The 19,111-nt window shown below is 41.6% G+C and overlaps 1 protein-coding gene across 3 annotated transcripts in view; it reads right to left on the bottom strand.

Annotated features, from left to right (window-relative positions):
* The window catches only part of ANKRD17 (ankyrin repeat domain 17), a 142,482-nt gene that overhangs the window by 61,065 nt on the left and 62,306 nt on the right, over positions 1-19,111 (bottom strand). For 2 of the 3 annotated variants that reach the window (XM_065405664.1, XM_065405665.1), the window contains exons 1-4: positions 8,086-8,233; positions 7,347-7,503; positions 2,686-2,833; positions 2,029-2,176 (exon numbers count right to left, since the gene is read on the bottom strand). In XM_065405664.1, coding sequence (XP_065261736.1) covers positions 2,029-2,176; positions 2,686-2,833; positions 7,347-7,503; positions 8,086-8,197 — 565 coding nt within the window. In that variant the 5' untranslated portion in view covers positions 8,198-8,233. Of the gene's footprint in view, positions 1-2,028; positions 2,177-2,685; positions 2,834-7,346; positions 7,504-8,085; positions 8,240-19,111 lie in introns of those variants that run through there. The other variant, XM_065405663.1, reaches the window with a different exon arrangement.

The raw sequence follows: 19,111 nt of genomic DNA, 5'->3' as shown, positions 1-19,111 counted from the left end.
TCATTATACAATGTCAAATGGATCAATAGCCACAAAAAACTATGCCTATACTTTTTTTTTTTTTATGTAGATTGCTCATGCAATTAGAAATATCTAGTGATTTCCAAGCCTCTCCAAACATTAAAATAAAAACAGTTGGTAAGTTAAATGTATAGCAAAGGTATGTCTCCAGATAGATGTTCAATTTCATTATCTGCTTAATACAGCAAATACCAATCATCTAATTTGTATTCATGATAATATAGCTGTAGTCTGTCAAGTGGCATACAACTGCAGCTGTCCACAGTCTAGAATTATAGGGTGAATCCTGGCTCTGTTGAAGTCAAAAGGAGAGCTATCATTAACTTCAACAGAGCCAGGATTACACCCATAGCTCCTGCAATGCTCTAAAGGTCCAGGCAGTCACATAACTCATGGTATGGGTCCCAAACCCATGAAAACTATCAAAATGTCTGCCACTTACAACCCTTTGGAGATTTTCAAGGTGTGACAGATTCAAGGATATTTTTGAGAAAATTGCCGTAAGACCTTATTGTATTAAGTTTATATATTATTGTAGACTGAGATTGTATGCAACTTTGGGGGGGAAAGTGACAGATGAGAGACCTGGGAATTCAATAGAGTATATTGAAAATGTGCCAGACAGGTATGGACTTTTGGGACAATAAGTGTAAATGGATTTCCTGGGGAACCCCTAAGGAAGAAGTTAATGCAAATTCCTAAATCCAGGTATGCAAATACCCAACCTTTTGAAGTTACTCAGACAAGAAGGTCATTGTCTCCTGGTTGCCAGTCACAGGAGGCCAAGATCAAAGGCCTGGGCTGTTTAAAGAAATGACTGCTTTGCCCAGGCTTGGTCTACACTAACCCCCCAAATCGAACTAAGGTACGCAACTTCAGCTACGTGAATAACGTAGCTGAAGTTCGAAGTACCTTAGTTCGATCTTACCTCAGTCCACACGCGGCAGGCAGGCTCCCCCGTCGACTCCGCGGTACTCCTCTCGTCTAGCTGGAGTACCGCAGTCGACGGCGAGTACTTCCTGGTTCGACTTATCGCGTCCAGACAAGACGCGATAAGTCGAACCCAGAAGTTCGATCGCTCGCCGCCGAACTACCGGGTAAGTGTAGACATACCCCCAGTTTCTGTTCTGGATCTAAGACAAAAGCATTTATAATCATAGGGAAAACCCAGCTGTGGGTTTTGAAGAACTAAAGCCTATCACAGCCCTACGTTGGATTGGGAGTGACCTCTGGTAAGCTTTTTAGTTTCTGTGTAGGTTCTTTTATTGTTTTAAATGTCTTCTCTGTAATGCTCTTAAGAATGAATGTGTTTGCTTAGAAGGAGCTGTGTAGTAACTTATAACTGCAGGCAATGCTCTGGTCATAGTCCAGAGAGACAGAGCAACAGAGAAAGCAAAGCACAAGTGCTGACCTTTTTAGGCAATCTGGCTTGCTGGGGATATCTCAATGAGGCAGGGAGCTATGCAGTCTTGAAACCTCCGGGGGGAAGAGAGTGAGATGCGACTTTCTGCCCAAGTGAGGTGATGGCTAGGAGCCATAAGCCTAAAGTGGATGTCCTTGGTGGACCATGGAGGGGAAAAAACAGGTGCAACTTGCTCTGAAACTGACACATGGCACCTGAAAATCATGGTACGTGTTGTTTCACTCAGGATTTTTTGTATTTTTTTAACTGTACACATTGTGGTCTATAGTCTACTATTTGGGCAGGAATGAACTTTATCACCACTTGCAAATGAAGATGGAGTAACAGTTACTGCAAAAGTGAAAAAGGCAAATGTAAACTTCAACTTCCTGTTTGATTCAGACTAGCAATACTGAACATATGTCTGGAATCAATTAATATTTTTCATTTCTCAAAGAAATATGAAAGCAACAGGCAAACACACTGGAGGGGGGAAACAAACAACCCACTCACCAGGACATCAGATGCACAAAGACACAAAAAAGGTAAGAGTTTCTGTGACACAAAACTCAGACATTCACTCTTCATCATGGCACATTTATTACCTGTTGATGACTGTGCATTGACATCAGCACCATGAGCTAGCAGCAACTTCACAATTTTGACGTGCCCGCCATTAGCAGCAGCCATTAAAGGTGTTATGTCTCCTTTAATACCTCGGTCTTCTACGTTAGCATGCATCGCCAGAAGAACCTTTGGCAGAACGGGCAATAAGTGTTATTGTAAGATGACAAATGCCCAAATTGTCATAGAGCTTAAAATTAAATTCTATATAAAATCCCGTTTTGTGAATTCATTGCGTCTTGTAGGAGCTTATTTCAAAGACGCTCCCCGGGTTACGCAAGACCTGATTTACGCAAACTCGCACTTACGGAAAAAGTTCCGTAAGGCAGAAATAGGATTTTCGAGTTGCGGAAATTTGTGTGTAATGTACGGGTATACATTTCCGACTTATGCAAAATTTGAGTTATGCAAGGCTTTCTGGAACGGAACGATTGCGTAAGTCGGGGGGGGGGGGGGCGTCTGTATATACAAAGTGCCTGTTAGCAATGCAAATTTTTTCTAATGAAGCACAGCTTTCATCTGTTGAAAATATAAGTAACTGAAATGTTACTTGGGCTCTGTAACACCACAAAGGCCAGATAGTGAAACACCAGTACAGTACTTTATATACTGTGTAAAAGACAGCATGGGAAACTAACCTGTGCAAGCTCATAGTATCCAGCTGAGCAGGCTAAACAAAGGAGACTTTCCCCTTCTTCTGTGTGCTCATTCACACTTCTCCCTTCAATTAGCAACTTTCGCACAGCATTTACATCTCCTTCTGAACAAGCTTCTGCCAGACTGCGGCTAGTAAGGTAAATCACATCTTCAGAAAATGAAATTGTAACTACACTTTAAGCAGTAAAGAAATACCTATGTGAGTAGAGTAAAAGTACTATGTTCTTTTCAGATACAAACCTGACCGGTCATCATGATGCAGTCAATACAAGACAGACAAACACAAGAAAAGCGTGATGGAAAAAACACAGGAAACCATAACGAAAATGAAGGTTGAAATACAGTATAAACATGTCCTTTGAAAAATCAGAACTCTCGTGAGCAGTTAGAATCCAGTACAAAACAGAATCCAGTACAAACATTTTCAAGCCCATCATGTAGCATTTTAGTTTATCAAACTTCCTATATATAAATAGAAACAAGGGAAAGTCTAGGTGATGAAATAGCAGCAGTGTACGGTCATAGGTCAGACCACTGCCCCAGGTGAACCCCGCGACTGATGTTTCTAATCTGAACATTTATACCTCTGTGCAATAAAAATTTAATAACTTACATTGTTAGCTACAAGTTGTCTCTGCTATAACACTTTCATTTTATGGGAGGTTTATGTGGCCATGGCAGAATAGCTAGCAGCCAGTCTAACCAAAGTTCGTGTTATATCAGGTGAGAAGGAGCCTGACATAAGACTTTGGGGGAAGGGAGGAGTGAAGGGGGGAAAAGGGAAGTAAGGTTGGGTGATAAGCAAGCAGGAAGAAATTTGCAGGAGAGGAAGCAGTACACCATATGAGGATTGCTGACTAAAAGGCTGATTTGGGTGAAAAGAGCTGGCTTGCATTTGGCATCATGTTTTACCTACTCTGCAGTGAGCAGAGGTAACTTATGAGCAGGGATCCTAGAAATCCGTTTGCCACCGAAAAACACGGAATACGCATTTTTATAGAGAATCTTTAGTTTTTACATTTTGTGAAAAAATAAAATCATATGTTTAAGTACAGTGAAACTCCGTTTATCCAATCTAATTGGGACCAAATCGGATAAGCAAAAATTCAGATAACCTGGAGAGTTTCAGCCTCACCCTCCTGGGGCTGAAGTTCTTTGCCCATTCTCCAGATTATGTGAATTTTTGCTAATCCGACCTGGCCCTGGTACCAGTTGGATTGGATAAACAGGGTCCCACTGTATAGTGTGGCTAGGGAAACTAAAGTTCAGCGTTTCATTTAAATTGCAGAAAAATACAGATTTTTGTGTTTTTTTAATCAGAGAATTTGGGGGGAGGGGTTTATGACGGAAAACTAGGGTCTCTGCTGATGAGGTTGTCATCTACCAAGCACTGTGATGATTTATTCAGGCAGAAACTATCCAGGCTTTATTCCTGACATACACCTCATACAATCAATAAAAGCAGATCTGGACCACAAAGAAGTGTGTCCAGGAGTTGACACAGTTTTCTCTGATTTGGTTGGGCATCTGAATATTTGCTACAACAATATGAAAGCTATAAGTAAATACTGAAAGAACCTCAATCGGAAATTGGAGGATACACGACTGACTGGAAAATGCATACAGTATGGCATAGAAACGTTACTAGCTCTGACACCTTACTGTTTCTTGGAGATGGGGTGTATCTATTGGACAGGGGTCAGAGGATTTTTCTCTCAAACATAAAACTGTCAATATTTTGGAACAGAAACCCTGGGTGATTTCTCTTGCTGGCCTTGCTACCTTCCAACCCTCAGAAACATGACCAGGACCACCACCACCCCATTGTAACATAGTTGTCCTTCATTCCAGGCACAACACGTGAGTCGGGTTAAAAGAGGGGGAGAAATAATGTCAACAGAAATGTCTGTATATCAGGAAGTGAAGACTTCAGGTAGATGCGTTCACTATTGTACCCAGACCCCCACACTACAAGCTGGGGGAAGGCTGGACAGGGGAACCCCAATAACTGGATCAAGGGCATGGCTGCGGGGGGGTGCTGACGCAAGGCTGGTGGGCCCAGCTGATTGTGGTGAGGGGCTGGGTCGGTATGCAAACTGCAAGACATAATATGTATAACCGCCTAAATGACTAACTCCTACCAACAACATATCTCTTCCTTAAAAAAAAAACAAAATAAAAAAACACCACCCCAAAACAGGAAATTCAATGGCAAAAGACTACTTTGACACAGAATTAAGGTTGCCTGGTGATATGACATCACATTCCAGAATGCTGAGTTGAGCAAAACTCAAGCTTCTGAAAAAAACAGCAAATGCACAGTTAAGGTTGCCCAGGCAATCTTAACGCTGCCCTCTTTCAGCTGTGCTCATAGACTCATAGACTTTAAGGTCAGAAGGGACCATTATGATCATCTAGTCTGACCTCCTGCACAACGCAGGCCACAGAATCTCACCCACCCACTCCTGTAACAAATCCCTAACCTATGTCCGAGTTACTGAAGTCCTCAAATTGTGGTTTAAAGACCTCAAGGTGCAGAGAATCCCCCAGCAAGTGACCAGTGCCCCATGCTCCACACTGCAGAGGAAGGCGAAAAAACTCCAGGGCCTCTGCCAATCTGCCCTGGAGGCCCCAATATGTCCCATTAGCACACACAATGTTACTTTACCTATCCCACAGTTGCTGAAATGTATAAGCGCTTCACCTCCTTTTAGGACCCATTCTCACCCACAGGATTCCAACTAACACTATTAAAAGGACAAAACATTACAAAGGTTGCCCGTGCCACTTTCCCTCCATTCCCCTGGACATGGCAGTAGCCAATGGGAACTATGTGCGTACACTCCAGTGCAGTGAGTGTGTCAGATGGGGGCAGCGGTTGTGCCTGCTCGGTCAAGGTGTGTTTGTGATACGAGGAACAGAGTGGAATACTTTGAGGCGTGTTACAGAGCTGTGATTATATTCGGAAATCTGTAGTTTGCACCTTTCAACACGTAAGAGCAAAAGGAAGAGCTGCATGTGTACCTTTAGGATCCAGTATGCATCGTTTCAATGCAGAATTGTGTAGGTTGTGTCAGCAGCAGGGCATACAGCTTTTATTACTAAGGATCTTGTCAGCTGTGAGATGGAATATGAGAGAACTAATGCTTTAATGATGATTAAGTGAAAGTGTAGGTTTGAGATATCTGGTGAGTAAGCACAAGGGAGGTGCAAAAGGCTGTGAAATGGTTCTTAAATTGTACCTGTGAGTCTTTCTAAGAAGTTGGCTAAGGGTATGTCTACACTGCAATTAGACACTCATGGCTGGCTGTGTCAGCTAACCCGGGCTCACAGGGCGTAGGCTAAAGTACTGTCATTGCAGTGTAGCCCACAAGAGGACAGGGTCCTGGGTCCCAGAAATAGGACCCCAGCCTGAGCACCTACACCACAATAAAACAGCCTCTTAGCCCAAATCCCATGAGCCTGAGTGAACTGACATGGGCCAGCCACGGGTTAACTGCAGTGTAGACATATCCTAGTGTGAGAGTGTGTATGTGAGGACCTGGAAGCTCTGGAATCTTATAGTGTCAAGGGCCAATCTGACTATGTGCATATTGAGACGTTGCTCAAAGAGGCTAGAGGGAAGGTGACAACTCCCCTTCTGTCCTTTAATAGTATTAGTTAGAATCTTGTGGGTGACAATGAATGGCTCCTAAAAGGAGGTGAAGAGCTTGTACATTTCAGTAACTGTGGGGTTGGCAGAGTAAAGGTAATGTTTGTTAATGGGGCATACTGAGGCACTACTGAGTTTTTTGCCATTATATATGTATTTCAGTAGTGCCTTGAGGCCCCAACCAACACCATGGCTGCATCATGCTAGAGGATGTACAAACACCCAAAAAGACATAGTCCCAACCCTGAAGAGCTTGTATTCTAAATAAAGATGACTAAGTGTGAGACAGGGGTGTAACGTATAAGCAGAAGACTTGGAACAGAGACAGATTAAGGGACCTGTCCAAGGTTCCACAAGAAGTATGGCAGAGCTGAGATCTGAAGTCACTTTCCAAGTCCCACTCCATTGCCCTAACCATAGGACCACACCCTTCCTACCTTAACTTAAGTAGTCCATAGAAGGGACTTGATCTTATTTGTTCCTCAACCCTCAAATTAGATATTTTCCTAAAACTACTTCAACACCATTTATATTAACTGCTTTCTTTTAAAAAACAAATAAAAATAAGAAAGTGGGCAACAGAAAAAAAATATTTAAATTCTTCCACTGGTTTCAGGAGTCATCTCCTGAAGAAATTTGAAGAGGAAAGCACACTACCGTAGTAGGCTCTGAGCCTACTAGATTTTGTTTGACATTTGAAATTATGTCTAAGATAGTGAAATAAGAATTTTTCTTGAATGCGTTAACCCTTTTAGTACTGATGTCCCTAAATTCCCAGTACCCCATGCAAAAGCATTTTGCATTTCCCACCTGGAAAGCATTTAATGCCAAATGGATTAAATAAAAAGTCCAAAGTATATTCTCAGAATTGACAATCTGAAGCCAGTTCAATCTCAACAACTATGTCATTGTTGTATAGCAAAAGAAAGGGGACAGCAATAAAGAATGTGTTTTAAGTGGCAGGGGAAAAAATGCAAAAGATCTATTTACTTGTCCGTCTGCCCTGCATTTGCTGTGCTTTCCGCTCTCATTCGGGTAAGTGCAGCAGCAGCTTCATCCAACGCACAGCTGACCGAGGAAGTCAGTCTACGAAGCACCTCGGGATCTGCAAATGCTTTACCGTCAGCGGTGGATAATTTACCTATTCCTTTCATTCCAATTTAGGACAAGTGGATACGTACACCGAAAAAGAAAAACAAAAGTAACAAAGAAAGTGTAAATTCAGTCCATACAATATGTTAGCAGAAACCATTCCAATACTGATGGTTAAAGACCTAGAAAGGAGGAGCCTTAACCAGGACAACTACAGAAACAAAAGGAAAAAGCAAGCTCTATAGTTCAGACAGAGTACTTTCACTCATTCTCAGTCTGAAGTGTGGCCTTGCACGTTGGGAATAATTAAGAAATGGGAGGTGGGGAAATTAATTGAGCTTTACTAGCATCATATTCATATGATATTACAATAAAATAAGGTGGAGTTCTGGAGTCCACAGAGAATGATATCAGGACATTTCTTTTCCTGCATTATTAAATGTTTTTGGAAAGGTATGTATTTTAATTAGGTCCACCTCCCCTGCAAAATAATGTTCACACCACTGAAAGTTCACACTGCATTAGCCCCAAGACTGCCACACTTACACATGAGGATTAGTACTTATGCAAGCAGCCCCATTATGGTCTCAGGAATAAAGGTGGCAGGACTGAGCCCTTAAGAGACATGAGTACTTACCTGCAGCTTCAAGTAAAGCTTCTAATCTAGCTTGGGTTTCTGGGTCTACTGTCCTCAAGTCAGCACCATCAGCAGTACTAGACAAAAGCAATTTGGAAGCAGTCTCCAACATTGGATTTTCCAAATCATCCTGATCCAAAATGAATGACTCCACCTGGAAAGAAAAAAGAACACATTAGCCTTAATAAAATTCCAATCCTTAACTCTGTAATTTTAAAGTCCATTCATGCATTTTTTTTTAAATCAAAAGGTGCAGTGATTTTCTTGTTGCAAATAAGATTTTCAGAAGCACTTGTGTTGGCATAATTCTGTTCCCTCTGAGGTTACTACGAGTTTTCCTTCCATGGAAGGAAAATCCTGAACACTTCTCAAAATTCTACACAATATATTTCATAAATTAAAAACTCTAAACATTGCTCTGCAATTGGTAACCAGCAGATGCAACTTTACATTAAATTGTTTTAGGCTTAAGTCTTAATTAGCATTAAAAGTTGTGAACCAAAGTATAAATGCTGGAGAAATTTACATGGAGATAAAAACATCAAGTAACATTTTAGACTAGATTTTACCTCCTCAGAACTACAACTAGTATTAGTCATGAATTCCCACAGAAGTTACTCTATATTTCTGAGATATCTGAAAGCTATATTTTTAAAGACTGTATGCTATACAGTGCAACAAACTAATGGAATAGGGTTAATATCCAGATAAGAATATGGAGATATTAAAACAAAAACAACAACAACAAAAACACAAATTCAAGGGTTGTAAGGTCTTCTCCAGATTTTGCGGTTACACAGAATGGAATATGACTTTTAAAAGTGGTCTGGTTTTCAGAGGTACTGAGCACTTCCTTCTATGAGAAGTGTAGGTGTTCAAAACGTCTGGGGAGGAAAAATCAGACCGGAGATGTCTACCACTTTTGACTGCAATGGTAGCCCTTATAATGTAAATCAAACTGTTGTCCAAATGTGCCAGACAATTGTACTAAGTGTGAGCTTCACTATTTATCTCACTGGAGTGAGAATTCTGAAGCCTTATTATGATCACTGGAGGGCCAGCATTACCATTTAATTGCTGATGGTTCTACTAAATACAGGAGAGCTTATTTAGCATGAGTGCACTACCTGCACAAATCCTACTGTTTTATTGATGGGACGCTGAAAGGTTTTGAATAACACCGCTGAATGTTCAAAATAATTATTTTGTATCCAGATTTCTGCTCTTTTCAATACACACTGTGAATTAAAACAGCTCATTTTCACTAATCAATCTAGGTCTACTGTTTTCCCCCCATTAAAGACAGTAATTTTTGCAACCATTTTAACAGACTATGGAGGAAAAACTTAAGTACAAAGTGAGCACATTTTTCCTTTAAAATTACTTTAAGAGTTCTGTTCATTTATATACTAAAAGAAACTATTCTGACTTTCAGTCATTGTTTCCCTCTTGTTTGATTATAGGGTCAATGAATACTCTAATGGTATTAGGAAATAGCTTGGATAGATCTCAATTAGATTTTTTTTTTTTTATAAGATGCATTACACAGGAGATATCTGCATTCTGAAAGAAGCGACACGACAATCTGTTTTGCACTTGTACTAACTTTTATCATATTTACAAAAGCGGACCCCAAGACTAGTTTAGGAGTAGTAAAATAGATGTAAGCCCTTTTAAACAAACATCACTGAAACAGATACTAACTAACTACTGTAGTGCCTAGGGACACTATTCAAGGACTGTTGTGCTAGGTCCTGCACAAACATAGAACAAAAAGATGGTCCCTAAAAATGTATATTTGTGGCTGCTGATCAAAGTAATTCACTGAACTGAATGTAATGCAGAACGGAAACAAAAAAGGTTGTTACCTTAAAGCTTACTCCTATGAAGATGCATATAAATACATCTCTCTCTCTCATAGGTACTGCCTACTACATTTACCCAAGACAAATGGGGTACAAATATCATCTTAGTCTCTGTCCAGACCATGCACATTATATTTTCAGCCTTTAATGAATGTGTTATGGATTTCTGATTACAAAATTCAAATGAAACATAGCTCTAAAAGCCAAAAACATCCACTGCACTGGAACATCTGGACTATACTTGGATTTGTTGACACAAGAGTGAAAAATACCATGCTGACTAACAGGATGCTGTGTCCCAGTTACCTTTTGCAGAGGAAAGAGCTATTTGGGTAGAAAAGCTTTGAAGTTTAAAATGTTCTGAAATTTAAAAGTTTGACATTAGATGCCTACCTCCCCCCCCCGGCGCTTTCTGATTAAATCTAGAATATCATTTCATCAAAGCTATTTTTATGCCCAGCACATAAAAATTGAGGATAGTCTGAAGGTTTAAAAAAACCTCTGGCTGCTGCCCTCAAATAGGCTGGAAATAGTCCAATATTGACTTTTTTAAAGACAGGTTACACAGATTCTTTAAACAAAATAATGAAGTCGACTAACAGACAAGTTACAAGTAGTTATGGCATTAAACTCAATTAAACTCAGATTTATTAATAACTTGCGTTATACCCTCACATGGTTGCAGGTTTCCATTACCTTTAATTTTCTTTACAAAATATAAAGGCCAAATACTCCAGGAAAGGTGACATATCTTGCACAAATAATTTCACACAGATCTATTGTTCTGTTATAAATCACTCATAAAACATGTGTATAAATTTCTGTTAGCTTCCTATTTGTTTTCAGGAAGTGAGGCTCCCCCAGCCGGGTCCTCATTTCTACTTCCCAACAACTCCTCCACTGCTGTACTTCCTAGTCTAAAAGAATGAATGCCCTTTACCCGATGGTGTGTGGCCCAAGAGCTACTTTAATAAAGATGCTAAATAACACATCCCAAATCAATTGTTTACCATAAAAAGAGTTAATGACCTGGATGTAGGGATAGAGAACATACTGATCAAGTGTGCAGATGACACAAAGCTTGGGCAGGAGAGGGTTTGCAATACTTAGCTGTATCCTCCAAAAATTCAGAGGGATCTTGATAAATTGGGAGAACTGGGCGATAGATGACAAAATGAAATTCAGCATAGACAAATGTTGGGTGCTTAGGGAAGAAAAAAATCGAATGACCAAATACAGAATGGGGGATAACTGGCTTGAACTAAAGCACGTCTCACAAACGTGTGGATGGAACTCCACATAGATGCTCTGCAAATGTCAAGAAAAGGTATTTCTTGAAGCGATGCCATTGACACCACTTGTGCACTTGTAGAATGAGCTCTGACCCCAGGAGGGGAAGGAAAATTAGACCACTTATAGAAGAGTAAGATACAGTAAGAGTAAGATAGAGATTCTATGAGAGGAAACAGCTTGACCTCAAACACTTTCAGCTATGGCAATAAATTGGGAGATTTTCTGATTGCCTTTGTTCTTTGCAGGTAAAAGGACAGGGCTCGTTGCATAGAGGTAATGAAGTCTCCTCTCTTTTTCAGATGCAAGTGCTTTTCCGGCTGCAGGGTGAACACAGGTAAGTGAATTGACTGGTTCAGGTGAAACTCTAAAACTACTCTGGGGTGAACTTTGGATGTAAACACGAAACTTTGTTTCTTATAAAATAGCATAGGAGGGTCCACCATCAATGCTCCAAGCTCACCGACTCTCCTGGCTGAAATCACTGTGATCAGGAATGCAACCTGCACAGATAGAAGACACGTGGAACATGTAGTTAGTGGTTTGATGGGAGACTTAGTGAGCACCAGAAGAACAAAATTTAAATCCCATTGAGGAGTAGACTTCCTTACGGTGGAAAGGTTCTGAGTTGACTCTTACAGAATCTGGTAATCAGTGAGCGAGCGAGAATTAAGTTACCACATGCCGGTGGGTGGTATGCATGGATTGGTGCCAGATGGATCCATAAAGAGTTGATGGGAAGACTCACTGTTGTTTCGAGGGAAAGAAGATAGTCCAGAATAAGGCAATAGCCACAGCCTCTAGTGATGTAAGTTTCTGTTGTGTCCAGACAGAGAAACACTTCCACTTGGCTGCCTAGAATTTTCTAGTGGAATCTTTTCTGCAAGTAGTAAGAAAGCTTTGCAAATTTCAGAGAGCTTCAAAACAAGGATGTTGTAGATTTGACACCCATCCAAAACCCAAGCCCTCTGATGGAGTGCTTGGGATGCTTGATTCTACCTTTCCCCTGGGTCAGGAAATTGGAAAAGGACTGAATGTTGATTGGCAACCAAGATGACATACGCAGAGGACTTGGGAACCAATATTGTCTGGGCCTGTTGGGGGCGATGAGGATGTCTCGTGCCTGGTCTTGATGAATTTTCTGTAAGACCCCAGATAGGAGTGGGAAGGGCGGGAAGGCATAGTTCAGATGATATGACTATGGAAAAAGGAGAGCGTCACTGTGACCCAAAGCACCGTTGTGTTCACTCCCTAAACACTACTGTAGTAATCTTTGTATAAAATAGGCCTTGTGAGGTATCACTCGAAAACTAATAACTTGCTGGACAATAATATCATGGTGAAATGTATGTAGCAACATTATATGCAAAGTCAAAGTCCCCCTGTATGATGTTATTAGTACATGCTCAAAACAGACAGCCCTGTCCAGGAACAAGTTGTTAAACATGTCTATCCTAAACAAAGGAATATGTGTTTACCTCATTTGACATATAAACAGTAAGCAGGATCATCATGACAGAAAGGGTGGAAATGGCAGGGAACAGAACAATTTGCATTTCAGCAAACACAAATGGCGGGGAGGGGGGAAGGAGCATGGAGCCTCTTTCACCAAATTCCATGTCACCTTCCTCACTGTTTGAATAAACTTTACTTTGACAGGTATGCTACCACTTCAAACAGTTAATGGATTATAAAAGAAAGAGGCAGAGAACCTTGCAGAGACAGGCAAGTTTTCTTTCATCTAAGAAGACAAAGGCTCAAGAACCATATAGGCCTCTGGAAAAATCAAGACCAAGGAGAGAGTTAGGCCTTGTCTATCCTGCCACTTTACAACGCTGCAACTTTCTCGCTTAGGGGTGTGAAAAAACACACCCGAGTGCTGCAAGTTTCAGCAGTGTAAAGTGGCAGTGTAGACAGTGCACCCCTCGTGGGGGTGGTTTTTTACAGCACTGGTGCCGCGACTACACAGCCACATTAAAGCACTGCCACTGCACCGCAGCGCTTTAACGTTGCTAGTGAAGACATACCCTTAGTCACGATCTTGCTGGAAGCCTTGAACCAAAACTTGCTAGATTAAATTTTAGACGTGTGTGTTCACTTTTATTTGCTTGTAACCCTTTCTAAACTCTCTCTTATACCTGAACTCATTTAAAATCCTATCTTCTTTTGTTAATAAACTCATTTTACTATTAATCTAAACCAACAATGCTGTGTTCGTGCTCATGTGAATGTCAGCTCCACTTAATGTGGTAAACTGTGTTTGTCTCCTTAAAAGGAGCAAATGGGTCATATTTCTCGGAATTGTCCAGGAGAGGACTGGACATTGCAGAACACATGGTTTTGGGGAAATTCAGGACTGGGAGTGGGCAGGGGTCCCCCTGCAAGTAGTAACCAAGGCTGGTGGAAACAAGAGAGGGGCTATGGGGCTGTAGACAGACAGCTGGGGTCATAACTGCTGGACCAGGGCTGTCTAGAACACAGACACTCAAGGTGTAACCTGAAGGCTGGTTGTGAGTGGCCCAGCTTGGAAGCCACAACAGCAAAGCATTGTGAGGCACCCATGGTGATAAGGCAGGCAGTGACCACCTCTCACTGTGTGCTTTCACGAACAGGGGTGCAGTCTAGACCTGAGAGCGAAGTTCTAGGGCCCCTCTGGAGCAGTATATGTTGCACTTTCTGTTCATCTGAGAGACAAGCAGGCCCCTTTTGAGAGTTCCCCACATAACAAAAATACTGTCTACCACAGAGTCACGTAACTCTCAGTTGTTGTCGATAAAGTGTCTGCTGAGGGAGTCCATCAGCATATTCTGATCCCCAGGAAGGTAAATAGCCAACAGGGTCATTTGATTGCTGGTGCACCAATTCCATAAGGTGACTGCTTCTGTGCACAGAAGAATAGCTATTGTTCCTCCTTGCTTGTTGACATAAAATATTGTCCTCATATTACACAATATGAGGAGGACACAGTGACCTTTAATGTATCAAAGAAAACCTCTCTAAGCTTTCCAGGCTGCCCACAATCCCATCCTGATCTTGGGACGTCTAAGAGCCCTACGTGGAGCGGTTGTCTGAGGGAGCCTCCCAGCCTAAAAGGGATGCTTCCGTAATAATCATCCTGTCTGGTGAGGGGGAAAGGAGTGGCACGCTCAGGCACGTCTTGATCCCTCCATCAACAGTAGAGAGGAGGTTACCTTGGTGTGGGCACAGTTATTATGGTATGCATGGACTGTCTGCTTGGTGAGAACACTATTTGAAGCCACACTTGCAAGCAACAAATATGGAGTCTGGCCAATGGCATGACAAATACATAACGCCTTATGTCCCCTGAGAGAAAGGAATTCTGATTGGTGTTTGAAGGTTCCTCATGACCTGATCTATGAGGCCGTTATTTGGAATCTGTAGCAGATAAGCCCTCACTGTGACTGAATTTAGGGACATGCTGATGAAATCTAAAGTCTGTGCTGGAACGAGAGCAGACTTTTCCAAATTTCCCTTTCCTAGGGAAGACACGAGTTGGAGCACTGACAAAGCTGATTTGTAGGCATCTTGACGTGGCTTGGCAATGAGAAGCAAGTAGCCATGACAGGGGAAAAAGGTGAAGCCAAGACATCTGATATGGGCTGCTACTACCAAAGAGACCTTGGTAAAGAACCTGGGGGTAACAAGGCCGAACAGGAGTACTCTGTATTGAAAATGGTCAGGCACCAATTTGAATCTGAGAAAGCATCGGAGTGTGTGGTGAATGTCCAAGTGAAAATACACGTCCTTCATACTGAGAGCTGTAAACCACAAACCCTTTTCTAGGGATCGGATTATAAAATGCCAGTGTAACCATGCAAAATTGCTGCTTGCGAATAAAGCGGTTGAGACAGCAGAGGTTGAGGATGGCCTCCCTCCACCCTTCTTTCTGGATACTAGTAAGTAAGGTGAGTAAAAAGCCCTTTCCTTGGTGCCGAAGAGGTACCCATTCTATTACTCCTCGCTGCAAGGAGGATTCTACTTCTCGTTTGAGAATCTTTTTGTGAGAATGGCCCTGAAAATTCTGGGGGGGCTTGGTGGGGGCAGGGAGGGAAATTCGATCGCACAGCCAGAATGGATGATGTTTAGAACCCACCTGTCTGTTTCTGCATTCCTAGTGTGGGAAGAGTGTTAGACGACCTCCAAAGGGTATGTGGGAATCCGTAAGTGTTGGCATCATTGGTTTGCACTCTCCAACTCCCATCAAAAATATCATTTCAATGGAGGCTGGGATTGGGACAATGATGTTTCTGCAGAAGGTGCAGGGAAAATGAACCTGTTGCCTTTTATGGGTGGCTCACAAGGTCGGGAGTGGTAAAACTATTGAGCCATCAGTCTTGGCTTGTATGACATCATGTAGAACTTTCTCTTCGGGACAAGTGTATATATCCCCAGGGATCAGAGAGTGACCCTGAAGGCCTTTAAAGTATGTAAAGGCTCATCTGTCTTCTGGTTAAGCATGAGAGTTTCATTGATGGGCAGATCCTCCACAATTGTTACAGACCTCCCTGGGAAACCTTGAAGCATGAAGCCAAGATTCAAGGTACATTACAATGGCAGTAGCCCTTGTCCTACAAGATATATCTGCTGCATCCACTGCTGACTGAAGAGTGGTCCTGGTAACCAACTTGAGAGCCTGAAATTGGTCTCTATCCTCTTGCAGAAGCTTGTCAACAAAGTCCATGAATGTAGAATAGTTCAGGTGATTATACTTGGCCATCGGAGCTTGGTAATTGGCTTCTCTGAACTGAAGACTAGAAGAGCTTCTTTCCCAATAGAGTTTTTAACCTCTTTATTGACTGGAGTAGATCTAGGGTTTTCTCGTCTAGATATCCAAAGAACTGGAAGCATTATGAGAAAAAAGAAAATCCACCCTCATGGCTGAGACAAAATAGCATTTTTCTGCCCCCACAGGAAAAGGGGCACCAGTGGCAGGGGTACACCAGACTGTTCTAGCTGGTTCCAGAACGCCATCATTAAGAGGAACGAATGACTATTATGGAAACAATGTTGTTTTTACAGACGAAATAATAGTATTGCTCCCAAAATCAAAGCCCCAAATGGTTGCAAAACCAGCTAAGCTGGCATCTAGAAATTAAATTAGATAATACTACCCCACTGAGTCTGAAATTATGGATCCCCTATTTGAACCTTGAAGTTAGATAATACCTGCTGTCCAAAACTACAGACCATTCAGCATGGAAAAAACATGCTAGTAGCTCCTAATCAGCCTTTATACTTGGCAGTACTATACCTGTGTCATAAATTTTAAGAAGTGTAACTACACTGTGCATGTGCTTCCGATGAGTAAATGAATGATCATACAGCGTCTCCCATCCTCCTTCCTACTCTTATTGCATCATATCTGAAATTAGAGAAGAGTTCTTAAGGCAGGGACCAAATCTTTTTTGTACTCTGAGCACCTAGCATAATTTTGGGTGCTGTAAATTAATATACGGTCATATTTTAATTTTGTTCTTTTCTGAAATGTTTAATATACTCAGTGAGCAATGTTTTTACATTTTGCCTCCACACAGGGTCATGCACAATGACAGTTAGTTCCACAACATAAAGTTTGGGTGACAAAAACAAAAAATACTGAGATCACACTTTTTACTGAGGAATAATTTCTGAAGTTAGCAATGACAGTAACACCACTATCAGACATTCCAATATATATAGCCCCACCGTCCAAATCCACAGAAGCCTATTCTAAATAACTTCTGTAACATCCATATAGTCAGAACACAGTTTCCATAAATAGCTCTGCTCATCAATCCACAGAGCAGCCATGGCACAGTTTATGCATCTGTCTTGCAAAGTTCTCCATCACAGGAGTGCAATTATAATGGCACACAGTAGGCATAAACAAAAACAAGTCATTTTTATATAAAGCAGAGAACTGAAAAATGTTTTCTTAAACTAGATTCTCCGTCATTTGCATACATCTCCACGTCTCAGTGACTGGTTTTGCTAGCACAAATCCTTATATCTTATTCTTTCGAGACTAGTCAGTTGGTTGTTACGGCACAGCTTTTAAGCAGACTATCATCAGCAGGGCACTGACTCCATTTCACTGGAAGTAGCAAGATTGCATAACAAAATTTTGTAATACAAAGCAGAAATCTGAAAGCTGGGGAATGGGAAAGAAAAAGTGCTCATTCTTATAGATTATCAGCAAAATGTTGTAATTTAGAAACCAAAGCAATTTCTCACCTGCACATCACTAGTGAACTTGCTCAACTGTCTTATCATGCTACATGTTGATGTGTGCAACACAAACTAATACTGTGCAAATTTCCAGCTGTGCTTCAAGCAGTTTTTACAATGAGAAAAGTGGCAGATAACAGAAGACTACCATCTGTCTAATAGTTACACAAAGACTCATTCATATTTTAAAAAATCCTTATTTATATTTTAAAATCTTAAACCCAGTTGTAAAAGCAATTTCCACACCTACCTACCAAGACAGTGCTGAATTAAAGCCTTTGAAACGAGAATATGAAATTTACTGTATTTTCCTTGAGGTGACTGCACAGGAATTTTTGGCCTGAAAGGGACAGTTTGTTTAATTAGTGGCAATTGTTTAAAGTGTTGCAAACAGTTCTCTTAGCGGGAATTAAAATGTGATCAGTCTATGGACTTTGGATATCGTTCTCTCTGACAAATGTAAGTAGCTTGAGGGATCAAATGAAGCCTAGTTAACTTACTCATGCTTTACTTTTTACAGCGCCAAGCAAGAATATGCACCTTGAGAATATGTACACCCCTTCGTTTTCAGTTTAAAACTATTTTTACCGAAAAAATCCTGCGTTTTACAAGTAGTATTTTTTCCTCCCCGATTTTCACCCTACTTTTCTATCATTCAAAAAGATAAAAAAATCTTGTTTCATTAGGAAAACACAATACATCGCATGAGCTATATGTATTATGATACGTTACTCTGTGTGTATATGCAAAGCTCTGTTGAAATAAGACTATGTATTAGTCTAAAACAGGGGTTCTCAGGACAACTTATTTGATGGCCTCAGAGTGCAGCCATCAACTCTTGCTGGTGCCGCTCTCACACTATTTCCTAAAATGCTTAATTAGCTTTAGGAAAAACAAATAAATATGCACATATACACGTCCAAATCATTGTCATTTATTTATTGCTAACTAGTAAGTCTGTTGTGAAAAGTGGTATTAACAAAACATACAAGTATTACTATTCACAGCAGACTTACTCAGCCCTGCCAAGCCTGGGGACAAATTAAACCCTGGATGGGGGGGGGGGGGGGGGGGGGGGGGAGGGTCAGGGGAGGCAGCGGTGGGACTGAGACCGAAGCCGCATGACTGGAGCCTGGGACTGGAGCCTGAAGCCCGGTAGCCAGAGCCTGCCACCCCACCACCCCAGAGCGGAAGCCCAAAGTCTGGGCCCCACACTCCTGCGAAGATGGGGAACTCACTGGCTGCCTGCTCCTCCAGCGTTGTGCCCCAGGTGTCTCCAGAGGGGGGCAGGGCCCAACCCCTGCTGGCAGCCCCAGCAATCAACACCAAGGCAGTGCACCCAGGAGCAAGAGGGAGGAGGAAGGGCTTCTGCTTTGCTCCCTCCCCCCAAATCATAGCCCAGGAGACTGTGGCCACAAGAAAAGCCCTTGGTGGCCACACGTGGCCACAGTGGTCGCATTTGAGAAACACTGGTCTAGAAGATACACACAACAAACAGGCATGCACACAAGCTCTGAAGTGTGTGCACATCTGAACGTACTGATGAATCTCACGCCCACCACATGCACATTTCAAGCTGTTAGCAGATAACGGTTTAAAGATTTGACACACTAAAAAGGGAAGAAAATGAAAAAACATATCAG

The sequence above is a fragment of the Emys orbicularis genome, chromosome 5 (assembly GCF_028017835.1).
Source record: "Emys orbicularis isolate rEmyOrb1 chromosome 5, rEmyOrb1.hap1, whole genome shotgun sequence".
NCBI classification, from domain to species: domain Eukaryota; kingdom Metazoa; phylum Chordata; order Testudines; family Emydidae; genus Emys; species Emys orbicularis.
Note: the sequence above shows the minus strand (reverse complement) of the source record. Positions and strands in the feature narration are given on the sequence as shown.